This window comes from Euprymna scolopes, chromosome 13, assembly GCF_053919585.1.
Source record: "Euprymna scolopes isolate OS-2025 chromosome 13, ASM5391958v1, whole genome shotgun sequence".
Classification (NCBI taxonomy): Eukaryota; Metazoa; Mollusca; class Cephalopoda; order Sepiida; family Sepiolidae; genus Euprymna; species Euprymna scolopes.
Genome location: NC_136494.1, coordinates 64,241,739 through 64,263,106, shown reverse-complemented (window position 1 = coordinate 64,263,106; position 21,368 = coordinate 64,241,739). Strand labels below are relative to the sequence as shown.

The 21,368-nt window shown below is 34.5% G+C and overlaps 1 protein-coding gene across 1 annotated transcript in view; it reads right to left on the bottom strand.

Moving 5' to 3' along the window:
• The window catches only part of LOC145292051 (dynein axonemal heavy chain 5-like), a 579,775-nt gene that overhangs the window by 396,568 nt on the left and 161,839 nt on the right, over window positions 1-21,368 (bottom strand). The window contains exons 19-23 of the mRNA XM_080138079.1: window positions 19,409-19,638; window positions 12,689-12,840; window positions 9,711-9,918; window positions 7,369-7,589; window positions 606-853 (exon numbers count right to left, since the gene is read on the bottom strand). Of these exons, the coding sequence (XP_079994205.1) occupies window positions 606-853; window positions 7,369-7,589; window positions 9,711-9,918; window positions 12,689-12,840; window positions 19,409-19,638 (1,059 nt within the window). The remainder of the gene's footprint in view (window positions 1-605; window positions 854-7,368; window positions 7,590-9,710; window positions 9,919-12,688; window positions 12,841-19,408; window positions 19,639-21,368) is intronic.

The following is a 21,368-nucleotide window of genomic DNA, read 5'->3' as shown; positions in this document are numbered from 1 at the left end:
TTTATTTTTTATATTGGTAATAAAGGCGGTTGCAGGATGGGCAGGGGCGAATTATTTATTTTTACTTTTGATTTTCTTATTTCATATTTTATTTAGTTATTTATTTATTGTTAGTTGTTGAATATTGTATACAGTATATTTGCCCAGATATTAAACGAGATTCGGTTAATAAGGGGCTGTAGTTTTTAAATTAGTATAGCTTCTAGTAATTTTAGTCTTCGTGTGCAATATATATATATATATATATATATATATATATATATATATATATATATATATATATATATATATATATATATGCATATATATATATATATATATATATATATATATATATATATATATATATATATATATATATATATATATATATTAATTCTCTCCCATCATATGAGCTAAAAAAACGTGCCAGACAAAATTATTTCAAGTGTTTAGGGGAAAGGAGAAAGCAAATACCAAGGTACATAACTCTTGCTATCTGAAATGAACTCAGAAAGAAAACGTTTTCTTTCTTTTTCTTTCTTTGTTTTAACTACAACAATTGATGCATTATTTTATATGAATATTATTTTTTAAAAAAGCAACAGCATTTATTCTTTAATTACCTGTTGTCTTTGTTGAAGTGCAAAATGATTCCATTGTGGAACATTTTGTGCCATTTTTACGATCATCTGCACCGCTTTATTGAGGCCATGCTGCAAATCATCCAAGCTGGGTGAAAGTACGACTGTGGGGATATTCAGTACAAGGCTACTCTGGAAGAGCGCTGGCTTCAGATTATCTCGTTTTATCTCTTTGTATTTATTAGTGCTCTGCAACCGGCGCTTCAGAGTGTCCAGTGTCAAACGTGTGCCTGCAACAAGAACAACACACACCTACATTCTAGGCAATAAGAACGAATACACGTATATAATGTAAGAATGAATACATGTATATAATGTAAGTCTTTTTAAATGAATTGGTGGCCATATTGGAAACTAAATTGAGAAGGTATGACGTAGAAACGTTTCATAAGTTCCCTATTTATTGCCTACGGGTGGGGGGAACAGAGTTAGATACAAGAACAGTTTCTAATGTGAGAAAAATCCAGATTCTCTAAAAGAGTATTCTGAAGTGGGGAAAAATTAAAATTGCTTCAATCTAGAAGAATTTTTCCTTCACTGAATGACGGTTGAAAATATTAAATGTAATGTCAGAACAGATATTACACTTTATTCCTCATCAAAAAGTGTTTAATATTTTATTTCTCAATATGATGATGATGATGATGATGATGATGATGATGATGATGATGATGATGATAATAATAATATCGGGCGTCATAATAATGAACAAGAAAGAAAAAATCTATAAAATTGTAGATTTTGCCGTCCCAGCAGACTACAGGGTGAAGATCCAAAGATAGAAAACCGAAACAAATATGTGGAACTTGCCAAGGAACAGGAAAGAATATGGAACCTGAAGATCAATATAATATCAATAATTGTAGGAGCATTAAGAATAGTCCCAAAGAAATTGGAAAAAAGATTAGGAAAAATCGGAATCAATAGGAAGACTCAGATTATGCAATGGACACTAATGCTGAAAACAGTTGAAATCATAAAGAAAACCCTTGAATGCATAATTTAATCGACATGAGTAACAAACGCTAACCGGTCGTATAGATAATACAATAGAAGTAAAACAAAAATACAACCAAGAAAACTGAAACTGCAAAATTGTAAAATTGTAAATTATCTACCCCCCCACCCCTCAAAAAATTAACAATAGCACCGGCATCGACTAGCACCACACCAAATAGTTGAAGAGTCAAGGCGGATTGAAGGACCAAGTGTTGTGTAGTGGGGGTTCATAGCAGAGGGACGCATAACAGGGACGAGGCATTGTTTATATAACGGATTACAGTGACGACAATGAGACAATTTCTTGGGGGAGTTCATATTTCTAATAGAAGACTGAGAGGGATGTGTAATGTATAATTCTTTAAACATGGAGAAAATCATTATTGAAGAGGGGATACAGTTAACACTTTGGAAGTTCATTGACGAAAACAAAAACACATCACCTTGCGGTACGATGAAGACAAATGCTTACAAACAACATGAAGACATTTATTTCCAGCTGGTGATGAGAATGATGGGGATTCGATGCCTGTTAGATTTCTACATTATGTCTTCCTCTCTCTGCCTCGCTTCCAAAGGGACTTAAGCCAACTCAATTCTGGCTCCTTCTCTCTGGCTCTCTACTCAACTCTAACTTTCTCGACTCTAGCTTAACTGTATATATTAAAGCTATATTTCTTTGTGACGTCAGAATGTGGCCAAGTATATCAATGTTTTTGCCCTTTGATTAGTGCATATGCTTCCAACACGTTTCCTGCCACACAAAGAACATTCCTTAATTTCCACTGTCATATTCTACCTGCTCTGATATAACTTTGCTGTAGTTATTTCTAATATTATGGACAATTCACTACATTCTTGGGATAGCATTTAAATAGCAACATATATTCGTTTTTAACTTTTGATCACTGAGTTCGATTCCAGCATTCTCCTTTAATAATAATTATCATCGACCCTAATTACTTCGTTTCTCTAATTACTGGGAGCTGTCCCCTTCAACATGCATCATGAGGAGTGAAAGCAGTAGCCAGACCTCCACTGAATGAGTGCAAACAGGACAGGGACGTTGGAGAGGCTTATTGCCACCCAAGTCCCTTTAAAGACTAATGATCGCTGCCAATGAGAAATCAACAGAAAACGGTTGGTGCGTTAATGCAAATTAATTTGCAAAGGTTATCGACAGAGGCTGAGAGTACTGGAAATCTGTGGAGACTTATTGTTACTCAGACACCAGGCAATACCACAAGTTTTTCTCAAAGAAAAATCTGCTATGGTGACCTGTGTGAAAACTTCTGCTGAATAATAATAATAATAATAATAATAATAATAATAATAATAATAATAATAATAATAATAATAATAATAATAATATCCAGTGACTACCATACGACAGAACAAAGAATTGCAGACCAAGCAAGACTGATACTCAAGAAAGGTTGGCTCTCTAAACTAGAACTAACAGAAATTCATTGAAAAATAAATGATGAAACTGAACAAAAAGCATCCTCGAACGGAACCGCACGTAGAGCAACCCCACAAGTTGAAGCCTCACAAGTAAAAACACCAAAGGCCGTGGACCAACAAAGAACGAAGTCTACAAACGTGGAAACTAAGAACAATGAAACAGAACTAACAGAGAATGAAGCAAATGAAATAAATAAAATAATACAGCTGATGAACGAAGAAAAAACAAGGCTCCCATCGTTAAGGAACCAAGAGCAGAAGAAATTAAAAACAGAAACAGAGAAGGTTAACAAACTCCTTCCACATATCCCAACAAATACAATCACAGACTTAAACAACCTGATTTACGCAGGCGCCAAAATGGTAAGTATGAAACTCAAATCAGAAAAACAACCGGGGACAAGCGGACTGACAAAACCTGGATGAGAAATAACACTAAAAACCCAAATACACAAACATAAAAAAGAAACCAAAATGATCACAGGAAGAAAGCAATGTGGAGAAAACGGAATATTGGAAATGTAACTGACAGGGAGAGGCTAAACAAGAAACATGAAGAACTGGACCAAAAAATAAAAGCACAGAAGTGAGATTGAGACGATATAGATATAAATCTGAACAATGCAAACAAAACAGAACATTTGAAACTAATGAAAGCCAATTCTACCAAATTGTGAATGGAGGAAAAACAAAAACAGAACAACCAAATCTGACAGAAACAAAACTCTACTGGAGTAAAATATGGGAAGAGCGACGAAATCACAATAGAAATGCTGAATGGCTGAAAAACATGAAAGAAGAGTTACAAAAAATAGAAGAAGGAACAGTGAATGAAATCAGCAAGGAAATCCTAAAGAAAACCATAGGAAAAATGGCAAACTGAAGAGCACCAGGGCACGACGGGATACATGCATACTGGTTCAAAAAATTCATAACCTTACATGAAAGGCTAGCCCAAAACATGAGAAGATGTATACAGGAAGCAAGCGTACCAGACTGGATGGCAAAGGTAGAACCACACTGCTACAGAAGGACACAGAGAAAGGAACCGTTCCTAGCAACTATAGGCCAATCATGTGCTTACCAACTATGTGGAAGATACTGACAACACAACTGAGGGAACAAATCTACCACTCCCTGAATAACTGTGGACTCATCCCCGAGGAACAGAAAAGATGCCAAAAAGGAAAAAGAGGAACACATGGCCTGTTATATATAGATCAAAAGATCCTAAAGGAGGTAAAAAAGAGGAGAAAGAATTTAGCCATGACATGGATCAACTACAAAAAAGCGTACGACAGGATCCCCCAAGCATGGATAATAGAATGCCTTAAAATGTATAAAATACCAAGCAGGATCACCAACGTAATAGAAAATGCAATGAAAACATGGAGACTGGACAACACATAACAGAAATTAACATACAAAGAGGCATCTTCCAAGGAGACTCACTCTCACCACTACTGTTCATCATAGCTATGATGCCCTTGGACAGTATTCTGAGAAAGTGCCAAGCCGGATACAAGTTCTCCAATACACAGGAAAAAATGAACCACCTGATGTACATGGACGATCTGAAACTTTTTGCAAGGACCGAAAAGGAGCTAGAGACACTAATTAACACTACCAGGATCTTCAGCCAAGATATCCAAATGGAATTTGGAATGGAAAAGTGCACACAACTAGTTATAAGAAAGGAAAAACTGGAAACGACAGAAGGCATGGAATTACCCAACCAAACAGAAATTAGGGCACTAGGGGAACAAGACGACTATAAATACTTGGGAATTCTGGAAGCGGACACCATCAGATCAACAGAAATGAAAGAGAAAATTGGACAGGAATACCTCAGGAGAACAAGAAAACTCCTGGAAACGAAATTATATAGCAGAAACCTAATAAAAGGTATAAATACATGGGCAGTATCACTAGTAAGACACTCTGGACAGTTTATAGGTAGGACAAAAGAAGAACTGAGACAATTCGACCAGAAAACCAGGAAAATCATGACCATGCATAATGCACTGCACCCAAAAGGATGATATTGACAGACTCTACGTGAAAAGGAAAGACGGCGGGAGAGGACTGGTCTGTATAGAAGACTGTGTGAAGGACACGAAAAGAACTAGAAAAATACATAATGCAAAACACTGAAAGGATAATTATGGCAGCGAGATACACTGAAAAAAAAACAACAAAACAGAAAACAGAGAGACAAATGACAAAACGAGAAAAGAGAAATGGGAAGAGAAACAACTCCACGGAAGATTCATAAGAATGACAAAAGATGAGAATAACGAAAACACCTGGACATGGATGCGAAAAGGACATATAAACCGAGAAACTGAATCTCTAATAACTGCAGCACAAGATAACTCGATAAGAACCAACCATATCAAAGCAAGGATCGATAAAATACAAGAAAACAGCAAATGCAGACTCTGTGGACAAAGAGACGAAACGATAAACCGTATAGTAAGTGAATGCAGCAAACTTACCCAAAAGGAATACAAAAACAGGCATGACCAAGTGGGGAGGGTAGTAAACTGGGAATTGTGCAAACGACTGCATTTTGAGCATGCAGACAAAAACCCGCAATAGCACTCAAAAACGAGAACCACAAAATCCTTTGGGACATGGACATACAGACGGACAAACCCATCCAAGCAAGAAGACCAGATGTCGTAATAATTAACAAGAAAGAAAAATCCTGTCAAATCATAGACTTTGCAATCCCAGCTGACCACAGGGTGAGTATGAAAGAAAAGGAGAAACAAAGCAAATACACAGAGCTAGTCAGAGAGTTAAAAGGGATTTGGATGATGAAGAAAATCAAAATAGTACCGATAATAGTAGGAGCACTAGGAACAATTCCAAAAAACTTCGAAAAAAGAATGTCAGAAATTGGAATCAGAGGAATAACTGCAAAAGTACAATGACTAACGATGAGGAAAACGACTGAAATATTAAGGAAAACCCTTGAATGCAGAGAATAATACAAGACAATATAACGAATGAAGAACACCGAAACTGCATATCTACAAGTTCTACACCCCCCATCATGCATCCCCCCCCGATTGTTTCATCACCGTTCTCCCCAATAAAAAAGTGATACCAAAGGGCCGAGAAGGGTCAATAAGTACTGAAAGACCGAGGAGCGAGCGCCAACAAGACCTCGGCTGGACAAGCGCAAAGAGAACTGGGACCTTGGGGAGGCTGAGTGCCACTCAAATTCCAGTATAAACCAATGCCCACTACCAGCGAGAAATCAATGGTAAGCGGCTGTTGCGATGATGAATATTCATTTGCAAATGCTATCGAAGGAGGTGGAGAGAGCTGGACGTCTGGGGAGACTTGTTGTCACTCAGCTTCCAGAGAACACCAAAGGTTTCCAATCAGATCGTTTGTTGACTTGTGTGGAAGCTCCATGTGAGCCAATAATAATAAGGACTTTTTTTTTTTTGGTTTAAATATAAATATTTTCTTGGCACTGTAAGAAGTTACCTAATGAAATAATGATTACTAATATATCAGCAGAGAATTGAGCTCATTAAAACAAGGTGTATATTAATCATTGACGCATTTGGAAAACGTGATTTCTATATTCGGAATAAGTATATTCCCATTGGGAAGAATGGGTAGCCTAAAAGTAGAAGTCAAGAAATCACGTCACTTCCACTAGAGAGCAGTTCTAGTACTCTCAGCTGCCGACACTAGAGATAATAGATGCAAGACGCGGCAATACTGACCAGCTCGGCAGAGAGTGGGTGGGGATGGTGGCCACAGGTGGCCAACGTTGGTCTTTTCATGATATGTAAATGGTATCTCTTCCTCCGATTAATTGCCTCTAACCCTTCCGCTCTTTCTCCCCCCCCCCACTCTCTCTTTCTCAAGTACACGTGTGTTTAATTTCTGTTTCTTTGTTCTGTCAAATGAATTCTTGAAAACCAAGCGAACGTTCCCTTGGTTAGGAACAAGAGCCAACAGCGCAAGCAGTGATGAAACCTAAGTTACAAAGAAGATGTACTGGTGTATGATGTTATACACCGGTGACGATAATAGTATATAACAATCTAAAAAAAAAACTCCGAAAATTTGTCAATATATAATACTTCAATGACTAAAAATTGTAAAGATAAAAAATTCACTTTTAAATATAATTAATATGGCAATTGAGTTATTGAGCAAACTTACTTTATGGATCTAAAACAATATTTTTTTAAATCTTGGACTTAAGGGATCGTTTAAAATATTTTGAAATAGAGAACAAATAGGAACGTACATTTAATGAGAGCATCTGTGTTTCGTTGAGTAAAACTGCTGAGCATGGCATAATAGCAGCAAGGCTGGCATTCCTGGCAGCGTTGACTCTTGTGCTTGTTGTCTGGGCTTGAACACATGTAGCCATTTTCAACACTTATCTCCTCACGGTCTGTGTCTTTCAGATTTGATTTGAGCAAACTGACAAGTTCGTTCACTGACTTTTCAACCAATTTGCTTGATCTGAAATCAAACAGAAGCTAAAATTGAATAAGACATTATGGGGGTTGATTATCAAAATGCTAAAACTGATTGTTACAATCAGCTATGTTTCTTACAGGCGTCTGAACTTGTATCTGGTTGGTTTATCAATAGAACATTTGATCAGTGTAATGCTGCCTTCGATGCCTTCACAGCTGGAGCCCCTGGAAAATGTTTGCAAAGAAGTAGCTAACAATACAAACGTGATGCAGAAGTGAATGAAATATAAAGATTGACGGCAACGTGGGAATGGTTAAAACGTAAATAATAACGCAAAAGTGGATGACAGTATGGAAGCAACAGATCCAGTGTGTTGTACAGACAAAGTCATGCCATGAATAATTAGTCTAGGGGAGCGGTCATGGTAGAGTATTCGGAAGGGAATATTTATTTCCAATTGAAGTAAGCTAAGAGTAACTGGGAAAAGACATTTTGGCAACAATATTTGATTTACCAGAGTGGTGTGTGTGTGTGTGTGTGTGTGTGTGTGTGTGTGTGTGTGTGTGTGTGTGTGTGTGAGAGAGAGAGAGAGAGAAAGAGGCAGACAGACAGACAGACAGACAAAAATAGAGACAGAGAGAACAGCTTGAATACGATCAGAATGAAGACCAGAGTTGACTCTCTAAGAACATTCTATGATTATGTCGCTGTTTGACTTGCCTTCAAGCTCACTACATAGTAGTATGTGGCTGACATCCCTGATATCATCGGCTGTTGGGAACTGAGCTGATAACAATTGCCTCAGATTCACCATCATCCTGCAAACAGATTCGAGAGTGTGCAGTGTCTCCAGGTGCCATTGTAGCCGGTTGATTGACATATTGCAACTCCACACCTTATAGTGCGGAAGTAACGCCAGAAGATCTTCTAGATACAGCCCTCACATCACTAGTTTTCCCTTGATCAAACCAATTGACCTCAACAGAGTAGATGACAAATAGTCTGATAAGAAAACAATGTTTCTCTTGTCAAATAATTATATGGGATGCGACTTGAGTCAACCCTTTTGCATCATTGTCAGTAACAGCAATAAACTCTGAACATGTAGCAGCATCATCAGAGGACCGTGAATGATTATAATATGATAGACTTCTTGACAGATTTATATTCCAGTTGGAGTGATTAGCACTCCCATATAGAATAAATGTCCGTCTGAGCCTCAATCTATGCTCCCCCTCGTCAATCCTTCACAAAAAACAATCATCAAGCCAAAATCATTCTTAATAAATTTCCCCACTCTCTATCGTTGCCTAAACTTATTTCATGAACAAAGCTTCTTCCCAAGAACTGCCCGCCTGAGGAACACTGTTCCGCAGGTCTGCTTTCAAACTGACTACAATATCATTGTCTTCAAGTCCAACGTAAATGAGTTCTTGTCCAACTGTCCTCGTAAATGATCTAATTATACCAAATTACTTCTGCAAACGACTATTACGCAACTGTCCCAATGATTACAATACACACATTAACTCTCATCCTCGAGTAGCCTCCGGGCCTTAAGTTGATTTTAAGAGGCTTTATAACCATTATTTAAGGCAGCACCTTCAGTCTGCTCTCAGCCTGCCAAGCCAGCAAGATCTCCGAGGGCACTTCATGATGTGCCAAATATAGACTTTTAAAATTTGGTGGTTGAAAAAGATGTTCAGAATATTTTAAAATATTAATATATTAAAATTTTAATATATTGATGATTTATTGAATGAATTTATAAATTACAACTACTAAAATTTAAAATAAAATGTTTAAAATAATCGTCAAATTGCAAATGATTAGTGCTGTTTTAATAGTTTTATTATTATTCAATATGCGTTTTTTATCGGGAATAATTAGAGAAAAAAGTAAAAGCCAAAGGAAAATCGGAAATGAAACGCATATATTGAATAATAACAAAAATATTAAAACAATAACATCTTAATATATCTTAACACCAATAATCATGTCCAAACTACATTTCTAGAAGTATACATAAAATACTAAAATATCTCTCTCTCTCTCTCTCTCTCTCTCTCTCTCTATATATATATATATATATATATATATATATATATATATATATATATATATATATATACGAAGAACGTTCCACCTATATGCAATACGTACGTGCTGATTGATTCCGATGCAGCTGTCACTACTTTTTGTGTGTTTTCTAAGAACTGATCAATTGTGATTGGTTCATCCTCGGGAAGGTCACATAATGGGGTTAGAGAAATGTCTTCAAGAACGGCATCGATTTGACACTCCAGCAGGTCAGAAACACGTTTCACCGTCTTTTTCAGATTGGCAATTGCCTGGTTTGATTTTTTCACAACTGAAATGAAACAATAGAAATAAATAAAAGCACAAACACACACACACACACACACACACACACACACACACACACACACACACACACACACACACACACACACACACACACACACACACACACACACACAAGATGAATTTGTATAATTTATACTGAGATAAATAAATTTTCTATCATATATACAATGAATATCATCTAATCTGCCTAAATTTTGAATGATGATAAAACAAAAACTGTCAGTCATTCATGGTTTAAACCAGGAGGGCAAGTCAGGCATACACTGAACTTTATTTGTACTGAATATAATGTGATTGTATAAAAGAGTATGGATTTTATTAACGATTACACAGGTGACATGTTTTGGGAGGCTGGGGTCCTTTATTTTTGTGGTCAGTATGTATTTAACAGTAATATGCTTTTAAAGTTAAGTGTATACATGATTTTGCATGTGCATGGTGTAATTAAGTACGACAGAATGGAATTTGAGTAGCTGTGCCTATAAGGACAATTATCTGATTGTTTAGTTTAATCATATAACATAGAATTGATTTAAATTTTGGGATTTCAGTTGCTGAGATTTGTTTACTCGATTCAAATCATCATATAAAATCAGGATAAATGGTCAAGTCAAAAGTAACACTTATGTAAAGAAAGTCTGTGAATTTGATTCTAGTATCATGTTTCGGAATTGTTTAGATGATAATTTGTATTATTTGCATTATTTGGACTACTGTTCTCATCTTGACTGTTATTTGCACAACATTTCGGTCTTCTTCAGGTATAATCTTATTAAGCTTGACAGTGTTTCTATCGAACTCAGGAATTTGCATGGAGTTTCAAATGGAATCTTTTATTTAATCCACGGGAATAGCATGGTCGCGTTCTTTCAGCCATAACTAGATAAAAGTCTGAAGCAATGCGCAATTGTATTCTTCACTTCGCCCATACTGAGAATTGAACCTTGTACAACCAGAAAAGTATCACTTACAAGTAATTTAACCTAGCACCTTATGTGTTATGCTATGGGTTCTTGCAGACTTATAGTATATATTCTAGTATGTATGTATGGATGTGTGTGTGTGTGTGTGTGTGTGTGTGTGTGTGTGTGTGTGTGTGTGTGTGTGTGCAATTAGATATATATATAGATATGATTGACCAGGTTCATAGATTCCTGGGTTCTGATTGACAGTCGATAACCTTAAGTGTCGCTCATGGCTTCATATGAAGGTATTTATCTGATATGTTACTTCAATCATATGGCATTTGAATTCGATGATTTTAACGACTGATATATTTTTAGTGAAGTCAGATCATTAATATAACGTCCGGATAGATAAGGGTATTTAAACTGACTATATGGATCGTCTAACTAGAAGCAATTCTTAAGCAAAAAAAAAGGGGAGGGGGGGGGGAGCTGACATAGTTAAGAAAACTAATAAAAATATTACAAGTTAAAATGATTGTCATCTTTATGCATGAATCTTCAAGATCATTGTTACATTCAGATTCACAAGAAGTAGAAAAATTCTGATCGAAAAATTGATCCAGATTAAAATTTGCAAAACATTACTGCATATGATGAAAAGCATTAAAACAAGTGAAGCATGCATGGTTCCCCGTGGGTGCACAGTGATGAGGTATAAAAAAAAAATGACTAAGTTCAACAATTGCCCCTCCCCTCCCCCATTTAGCCCCAAAAGCCCCCAGGGGACGTCAAATTCTGGTGAAAATGAACAAACGGTGCAGTTTTAGGCCTTAACATATGTAAATTTGTCCATGCATAAAAAGAAATGACTAAGTCCATAATTTGTCCCCCAATTTAGCTTCAAAAGTCTCCAAAACCTTAACATATTTAAATTTGAGTTCAGCACCATGCAAAACTGCTAAATAGACATACACAGAAAATTTTGCACAAATATGATAAAATAGTCCCTAAAGTTGAGTGTTTTATTAGCCCTAAAAGAGCCCCTGCGGCACTCCCAAGAGTTATTGTGAAATATAAACAAACAAAATTATATAGAAATAAGTTAGTTACAGCTTTTCAGAAAATTTTTAAAAAATGCAAGGCATCAATTTTTTTAATAAGCACAAAAGTGTCAATTTTAGCCATTTTAACCCGAAAGGCACCCCTGGGTGGGGGCAACCGGAGTTTTCCTGGAAAATCCATACTGTTACCTTTTTACTCATATCATGTTTAATGTTTTTGCAAAATTAAAAAAAAAATCCAAGTTATAGTTATTGAGAAAAGTGCGGACAGACGAACGGCGAACAGTCCAATGAACAAGGATAAATTTACAGGTCCACCATCCTTTTATCAGGAGATCAAAAAGCGACAAACAATATTCATATGGCTGTTTAAATCTTATGATATTTAATTCTGTAAAATGGGTAATGCTAGAGTAATGTCTGATTGTTTGTGTTTTTTTTTTTTTTATTATAAATACGATATAACAATCAGTTCTCATTAAATCACCAAAGTTAAGTATAGTTGACTCTGGCCAATACCAGATGAGTGACCAGTTAGAAATACTAGGTATTATATGCAGGAGGAAGGGAACATATCGCAACAAAAAAACTACCTGCCTTTAAGATGTCTTCATCAAATACTTCTGTATAACCTACTAAAACCCACACATTTCGTGATACAGTAAAACAATCGCCCTGTTCTCAAATATACGGTGAATTTTTCTGGAATATGTAGATGGATGAGATGGATGGAATAAAAAAATCGCAAACTTCTATCAAAAGAAAAACAAGCAAATATTCTTACAGGATTCAATGTTAAAAGAAGTCCACGTCAAAGATCCAAGTCCAGGTTTTAAAACTCTTTCGACATAATCACATAAAGGCTTCATCAGAGGTTGGACCACAGTTGGAATACTGTCTTTAATTATTTGGTATTCCTTCAGCATAGACATCAAACTGAAAAACAACACACGTAAAACACAGAAGTGAAGATATGTTTCAATTATTTGCTTTTATCATATGCGACCTTCTTCAGTTATATCTTGCCGAAATCGGGAATCTTTCTGTTGAATACGGAATCTGCATGGAATTTAAAACGGAACTTTTTATTTAATCCACAGAAGTCGCATGCTTTTGTTCCATTAGATATGACTGAATAGAAGTCCTAAGAAATTCGCAAGTCTATTTTCGGTTGCCCATAATAAGGATTGAAATTTCAACCTTCAGAAAAATATCATTTTTCATTTATATATATATATATATATATATATATATATATATATATTTGGTAAAACTGGTAATTAGTAAAAACCTGAAGAGAGTGCTCAATACTATTGCAGAGCAAATATGTGTTTTATTTTTTTTATTACCGTTTTATGTGCTTGGTTACATATGTTTCGGATGTTGGACCATGTTTACGATCCAACAGCCTCGTCAGTCTGTAAGGTCTGACGAGGCTGTTGGATCGTAAACATGGTCCAACATCCGAAACATATGTAACCAAACAGATAAAACGGTAATAAAAATAAAACACACACACACACACACACACACACACACACACACACACACACATATATATATATATATATATATATATATATATATATATATATATATATATATAGTGGGTAGCAAAAGTATTTGGTACATTAGTTTATTTCGTATTTCTCAAGAAATATCAAATTAATCTGAATGAAATTTACACTTAATCTTTAAACAGATATTATTTATCTAAAAATAAAACGGAAATGCATATATACTTAGTTGAAAAATATTTATTAACAAAAAAATTCAAATTACATATATGCAAGAGTATTTAACACACTGTCAAATTTCATTCTTAAGCAGTCATTTCATATTGGTAGAATATTTCCACCAATCATACATTTAATTTTTAAGCAGTCATTTAATCTTGCTACAATGTTTCAACCAATCATAAGGCACGTCAGGGTTTCGGCTCCTTGCAAGTTAGTTGATAAAAGCTCTCATACACTGCACGGGTTGTCGCTTTCATTACTGTTTTAAAATAGTTAAAACAAAGGTCCTGAACTGTCATCTAAGCTTCAGCCTCTGTCCCATCGACGAAATGTTGTATTCCTCTGCCTGTTCTACAAGTACTTTAATGGTGAATGCTCTGACGAACTACAAGCACTTGTACCCCCTCGACGTGAATAACCCCGACTAACATGACAAGCAGCTAATTCCCACCCCTTTACAGTAGAGATCCCTAGGTGTAAGAAAGCATTCTACTACAATAGTTTCTTCCCCAGAACTTCTAGACGTGGGAACTCCCTTCCGGGATTCTGCTTTCCCAACTGTACTGACATGCAGAAGTTCAAGTGAAATGTGAACAGACATCTTGCTACTCATCTCCCTTCATAAAACCCCTGAAACTTATGTCCCCGATAGTAACCACCTGCTTCAAAGTGGCACTGTGTCTTGTTTGGGGTGAAAATTGAATAAAAAAAAGGGTGCATGCAATAATCCCAAGAATATCAAGGAATTGAAGCAATTTTGTGAAGAAGAATAGGTAAAACTACCAACAAGTGCTTGCAAGAAACTATTAGGCAGTTAGGGAAAGCGTTTAGAGGCTGTAAGGCAGAACAGAGGATATAAAAATAAAAATTAGTAAATTTGTTAAATACTTTTGCATATGGGTATTTTGATTCTTTGTTAATAAATATTTATCAATTAAGTATATCTTCATTTCCCTGTTATTTTTAGACTAACAGGGAGACTCGACGTTGCCCGGGATTGAATGATGATCAACGAATATTTCACGCTCCTATATTTTTATTGCCATCGAAATCCGTGAAATCGCCCAGCAGGACGCTTCACTTGCCTCCATGCAGTAACTTTGTCCAAAATATATGTTATTCTACATTGCACTCTAGAGAACCTACTGTTTCTGTTATAAAATTATTTTATATGAACTTCTTTCCAGAACATTAAGAAATTTACGTGCGGGGTTTGAACCTATAGACCATGTCATGCAAAAAACAAAACAAAAACAAAAACAAAAATAAAAAAAAAACACGTAAGTCTTCAAGTCTTATAAAATTCTTTTAGGTTAATGAAAAAAAATAAAGAAATTTACATGGGAACTTTGAACCTACAGACCACGCAGGCAAAAAAAAAAAAAAAAAGAACACGCTATCAACTCACCTACAGTAGAATTTTCAGGGCCATTTGTTCTATTGTTGTTGCTAAGCGACGACATGGAAAAAATGACTTTACCGATGATAGATAAATTAAAATAATAGTTTTGATTATCGGTAATTATCGGGGATATTCTGAGACAAAATTAAACTAAGATCACTCCCAGACTTATACACTAAAGTTCTGTAAATTTTAAAGAAAATCTGTTCAGCCGTTTCGGAGTCTATAAGAAACAACTCACACACAATTGTTTTCCATTGTTCTAATTTTCACTTTTATTCATGGTTTTACGAAGGGAAAAGAAACTAAAAAACAAAGAAAATATGAAAATCTAAACTATCAATAAACATTCAAAATAAATAATATTAAGGAAATTAAATTAATTATATCTCACACAGAGTCATTCGACATCAACTTTAATAAATAACACGTGAAAACACGATAAAAGTGGAATAGGAACAAACATCAGCAGAGAAGGGAAGACAGAGGTTATTTTTTACGAGGGAATAACACTTTTCAAGGCCCATAGGCCACTCGAGGATAAGGATTAAAGAGTGTACGTTGGTCCAAAGAACAATATAGTAATCCTTAGAAGTGTAAATTTGGTAAATTGGATTACTTAAGGGGAACGGCTTATCAAGAACTTGTTTACATTGGACTTGAAGAAAGCCATATTATAGTCAGCTGGAAAGCAGGGAAACGGAAAAGAGTTCCACAGGTGTGCAGTTCTAAGAAAGAAACTTTGTTCATGTAACAAAGGCACAAATAAAGAGTTTGTGAGCATATCATTAACTCATTTTGTTTGTTCAAGGCTGTCAAAATGGCGTCATTCTCAACAGTAGTTTTAACCCATATGGTTATTGTAAATAGATATAGTAGTAGTATTATAATCGTAACTTCCTTATGAGAACCTTTTATATAAGAATACTTTATGCAAAATTTGTTGCATTTTTCCCAATAGCTTTGGGTTCATATGTGTCTATTATTAGGGGTGTGTCTACTAATCCAGATGATATTGTTTTTATTTTTTTATTTTTGCATTTTTTTTTTTTTACACAGGAATCACCACTTATCAAGGCCCGGAGGCGACTCGAGGAATAAGGGTTAATGGGTATAGATTAGTCAATGTGATTATAGTGTTGTAAACATATGTAGTTGGAACTTTGTAAATTGGATTACTTAGGGGGACGGTTCATCAAGAACTTGTTTACGTTGGACTTGAAAACAATTAGATTGTAGTCAGCTGGAAAGCAGGCAATCGGAAGAGAGGTCCACGGGCGTGCAGTTCTAAGAAAGAAGCTTTGTTCATAGAATTTACATTTAGGTTTAGACACAGATAAAGAGTGGGGAGGGGAATTATTGATAGTTTTTGGCTAGACGAGTGTTTTCATGAAAGTTTGGTGGGGGGCACCATAGATTGAAACTCAACTGAGCACTTGCCATAAAAATAACGATGAAGCAGAGACAGGTTCGCAACCTCTCTTCTGTGAGAAAGAGATTGCAGGGAAGAGAAAGGAGCATCCCCACTAAGCTACGAAGCCTATTTTGGACTTGTTAGAAACTAATAAGAATGGCCGATCAGCAAATGTTGGAAGTCTTTCACAATGACAACCTGCATTGCATCGTATGTTGTTGGTAGGCCGACCATCTTCTGATGTTGTCTCAGGCATGCAGCTAATCACCCCACAAGTATATTGGTACGCAGTTGAAGACGTGGACAACACTTATCAGAGAAAAGTTAGTTGAACTCTCAGGTCCATAAGTGTTCGGCCTTCGACAGTGGAATCTCGATTGTTAATTTCTAAATAAGTTAAATATAATTCGACAACTGATAGTCAAACTGATTGTTGTGTATATTTCTACTTCCGTTATTTGCTATCAGTAGTAGTAGTAGTAGTAGTAGTAGTAGTAATGTTGGTGGTGATAGTAGAAATAGTAGTATAATAACCATGAATTTCCTATGACATAACGTTTTATGTCGAGAAAACTTTCTGAAAATTTAGGTGGAATTTTCTCCAAAGTTTTTGACTCACAAGTGTGTATTATTATTAGGTTTTATTCAAACTGATGTAATGCATTTACTAATTTGATAAGATATGAATTCGCCTTTTTCCTTCCGGCTACTTATTTTAACGAATCATCTCATATCTGAGAAGGTAAAGGTGGTTAATTGGCTTACGGCAGATATTGACAACTTGGAGTGCCATGTCAGTTCCATGGCACCACTTCCATTATGGATCTATTGGTTTCTCCTGTGAATAGCTGATGCTAAGATCAATTAGAGAAAACAAATACCAATGACAGAATTAAGTATGTCAAAATAACATACTGGTTAATGTTTCTGAATTTTTTAGATGAAGATTGATTATTTGCATTATTTGAGTGTCATTTTCATAATGTTTTGGTCAATATAGAATTTAACCCAATATGGGAACCATTAATTATATATATATATATATATATATATATATATATATATATATATATATATATATATATATATATTAGTACATATTACTATATATATATATATGCATATATATACCCACATACATATATATATATATATATATATATATATATATATATATATATATATATATATATATATATAAGTGAACGTGTCTGTGTGTGTGTGTGTGTGTCTGTGTGTGCCTGTGTGTCTGTGTGTCTGTATACATTTCCCTACGCAATAACTTTGTCAATTTTTAGTCTATAGACTCGAAATTTGATATACAGGGTACTGAGATGTGAGAAAATCGATGTGATTGGTTTTTGGCCAGAAATTTGGCGATTAGGGGTCAAAGTTCAACGATTTGACCTTTGAGAACTCTACCAAACTCCTCCGAATTTTATAAATTAGGGTTCTCTAAGCATGTTAGAATTGAACATTTTAACATGCTTAAAGAAATAAACGGTAAGAGGAACAACTTGGAATTTGGGATATAGACCCTTTTGTCATTTATTTATAATTTTATTTATAAATATTTTGAGAAATTATTTTTTGTAGTTTCTATTTATTTTCCTTCTCACAGGAGCAAAATACGACACAAGATCTGTTTTTAATGTAGATAACAAGTTATTTTAAATAGGTTGAGGTCATATTAAATATTTATTTACAGGCATAATAATAAATAATGTAGTCTTCCTAAAAAAAAGTAGCCTCAGTCTACAAGAATCCCTCTCTTCTTAGTTATATTTTAAAAGTTTTACGTATTATCTACTTCCGTTTGTTAACAAATTCAATGCAACATTTAAAATATGCGTAATTAAAACATAGTTTTTTTTACTAGCATGTTTAGTCATACGCACATTTCTAATCTAAAAAATTATTTTAAAAAAATTGTAAATAAAACTGTCATTAAAAAAACACTTTTAGCAAATATTAAAACTTCTAATATTGCCCCCGAGAGGAGACAAGTATATACCATGTTTTTAGATAAAACATTGAAGTTATCAAAAGATTTGTCAATAAAATATATTTCTAAAATGCTTTTCCGTTTGTTTGTTTAATCTGTAAAGTTTACACTAAAAAAATTTGTAAACTTTTTCATTCTGTAATATTTACCAAATTTAAAAGAAGACTTTAAATTAAAAAACGTTTTGCGTTTCTCTCTCTTTGAGAAATTAGATGACTTGAATCGTGTCACTTGATTGATTGATTGGTCTAACACATTGTCTTAATTACAGCCTTTCTCATTGGTTGATTTGAATTTGTAACTAGTAACCGCGGGCAGGGTTATACTGAAAACTTTACTTCGAATAAATCTTGCATGCACAACGGACTCATTTTTAATATTCTTATTAATTTAAGGGTTTTGGCGCTCAATATTCTCATGGTACTTAGTTAAGTGTTCTTTTCTTGGCGTAATATCATCTTTCAAATTGGAAAAGAATGTTGACTTTTGGTTTACCTCTTCAACAGAATTATCCGCCTTTTTCTATTGGAATATTGTTTAAATGAACCTAAAGCCATGACTTAATGATAATATTCTCAGAAGATTTTTCTTTACCATTCTTATGAAGCCTTAACTACCAGTCTTGGCTGAGTAACAAAATGACAGAACATCATTTTTGCAATCAGCAAGATGAGACGATCTACTTTAATCAACCAGGTAAGTTACCCGGAAGAAGGTCGTAGGTTATATCAGCCAAAATGTGAAATTAGCAACCAAGATGAGGAGAATAATCCAAATAAGACAAAATTCTTGAGGTTGGGGTCCAAGTATACACTATTTATTGGAATTGACCCTAACACCTTTACAGCAATCCAGAAATTCATGTAGGAATATGCATACAAAATGCATATTTATTAAGATAGTTTGATAGAAAAAAAAAAACATAATTGACATATATTACATACGCAATGTGATTTGATTTGAGGTGATGTTCCTTTAAGGCCAGTTCTCGAGCAGCTTCAGGAATTTCCAATTTCATGGATATCAACCATTTGGCTTCTTGGATAATCTCTATGATTTGGGAATCAAAGTTGACATAAAGCTCTCCTGTGTCAGGATGTTTGACCAAAAGAGATGCATGAAGACCTTCTTTGACAGTTTCAACCGCCTGGCACCAACTGCGATGATACAGCAACTATGGATTATACAAAAATGAAAAATTGATTTATTAAAAATTATATTTCTTTTTTACCTTCTTACATGAAAGATTACCCTATCATCCCAAGAAAAATTACATTTAACAACAGAATTAGTGCAATGCACGTAGTACATTACAATTAAAGTGATAATGTTTAAAACGCTACCTTCTTTAGTTTTATGAAAAAGGAAAATGCAGTGTACATATACATACATATGCATCTACTCCTACACACGTGTATGCAATTACATAAATATAGATATGAATAAATGTTAATAAAAATATAAATATAAGCATGTAGACATATATAGACACACACACAATTATATACATATATAAACACACATATATATATAAAACAAGAAGCAGCCACAGAATTCGCGCATAAGCCTGACGAATCCTATAGTGGATGAAACGCAGAATATTCAGTGTAGCTTAATCGCCATATATATTTTATAAATTACTAACTAGCTCTACCTACGTATTGAGCACTTTTGAAGTAAATACTTAAAGTTTACGCATAAATCTATACTTTCGTATATTAGGTTTATGTGAGTAAATGAAGTAGTTATACTTAGCTCCTAAAACAGTCGAGCACTCTCAAAAGAATTTATTTCACCACATTAAAAATAGATATGGAAGGAGTTAATTTCGAAACATCGCTAAAAAACATCCCCACACCCAGCAAGCATAGCTATATTATTAAATTAATCCAAAAAACAGATGAACTAATACGCCGAATGTGATGGCGAGCAAATTTCTTCCTTAAAAATGAAAACGTAAACAAAAAAGAATCCTATGGTTTTAAAAACCTTAAAAATGCGAAAACAGTAGACCTTTTGATAAACTTTGAAAATGACCTTTTAAACGTAATTAAAAACCTAGAATTCCACAATCAACCTAACAATTTCCAACGGAAACTACACAAAATCGTTAGAAACATAAACAACTCTAATAAAATCTTTGTAAAAGCAGATAAAACCAGAAACTTTTATAAAATAGATAAGCAAGAATATAACAAACTAATCACAGAAAACATTACAAAAAATTACAAAAAACTAGACACAAACGAATACGACTACATAGATATAATAAATACTGAAAGTAAACAAATTACCGATAAACTAAAAATTATCGATAAAGTTGGCAAATTGAAACCTAGAGAGTCATACATTCTGCTAAAAGACCACAAATGGGACTTAAATAATAATCCCAGCACCCGCCTGATAAACCCAACTAAACCAGAAATAGGTAGAATTAGCAAAACTATACTTTCTAGAGTAAACAAACAAATCAAACAGGACCTAGAACTAAACCAGTAGGCAAATACTACCGAAGCAAACACCTGGTTTAAAAATATAGAAAACAAAGATAAATGTACGTTCATACAGTTTGACATCATAGACTTTTATCCCTCGATATCCGAAGAACTTTTTAACATTGCCCTAGAATTTGCAGAGGCATACACTGATATATCCTCAGAAGAAATCAACATCATTAAAAAATGTAGAAAATCAGTTCTAATAAATAACAATAACCAATGGATAAAAACTAAAATGAAAAATTCGTTCGATTTGGCGATGGGTGCCAGAGACTCTGCAGACGCATCAGATCTTGTGGGATTATTCATTCTATATACCCTCACAAGCATATTCGATACTACGGATATCGGCCTATATAGAGATGACGGACTAGCTATAATAAAAAACTCCAACAAAGTCAAGGGA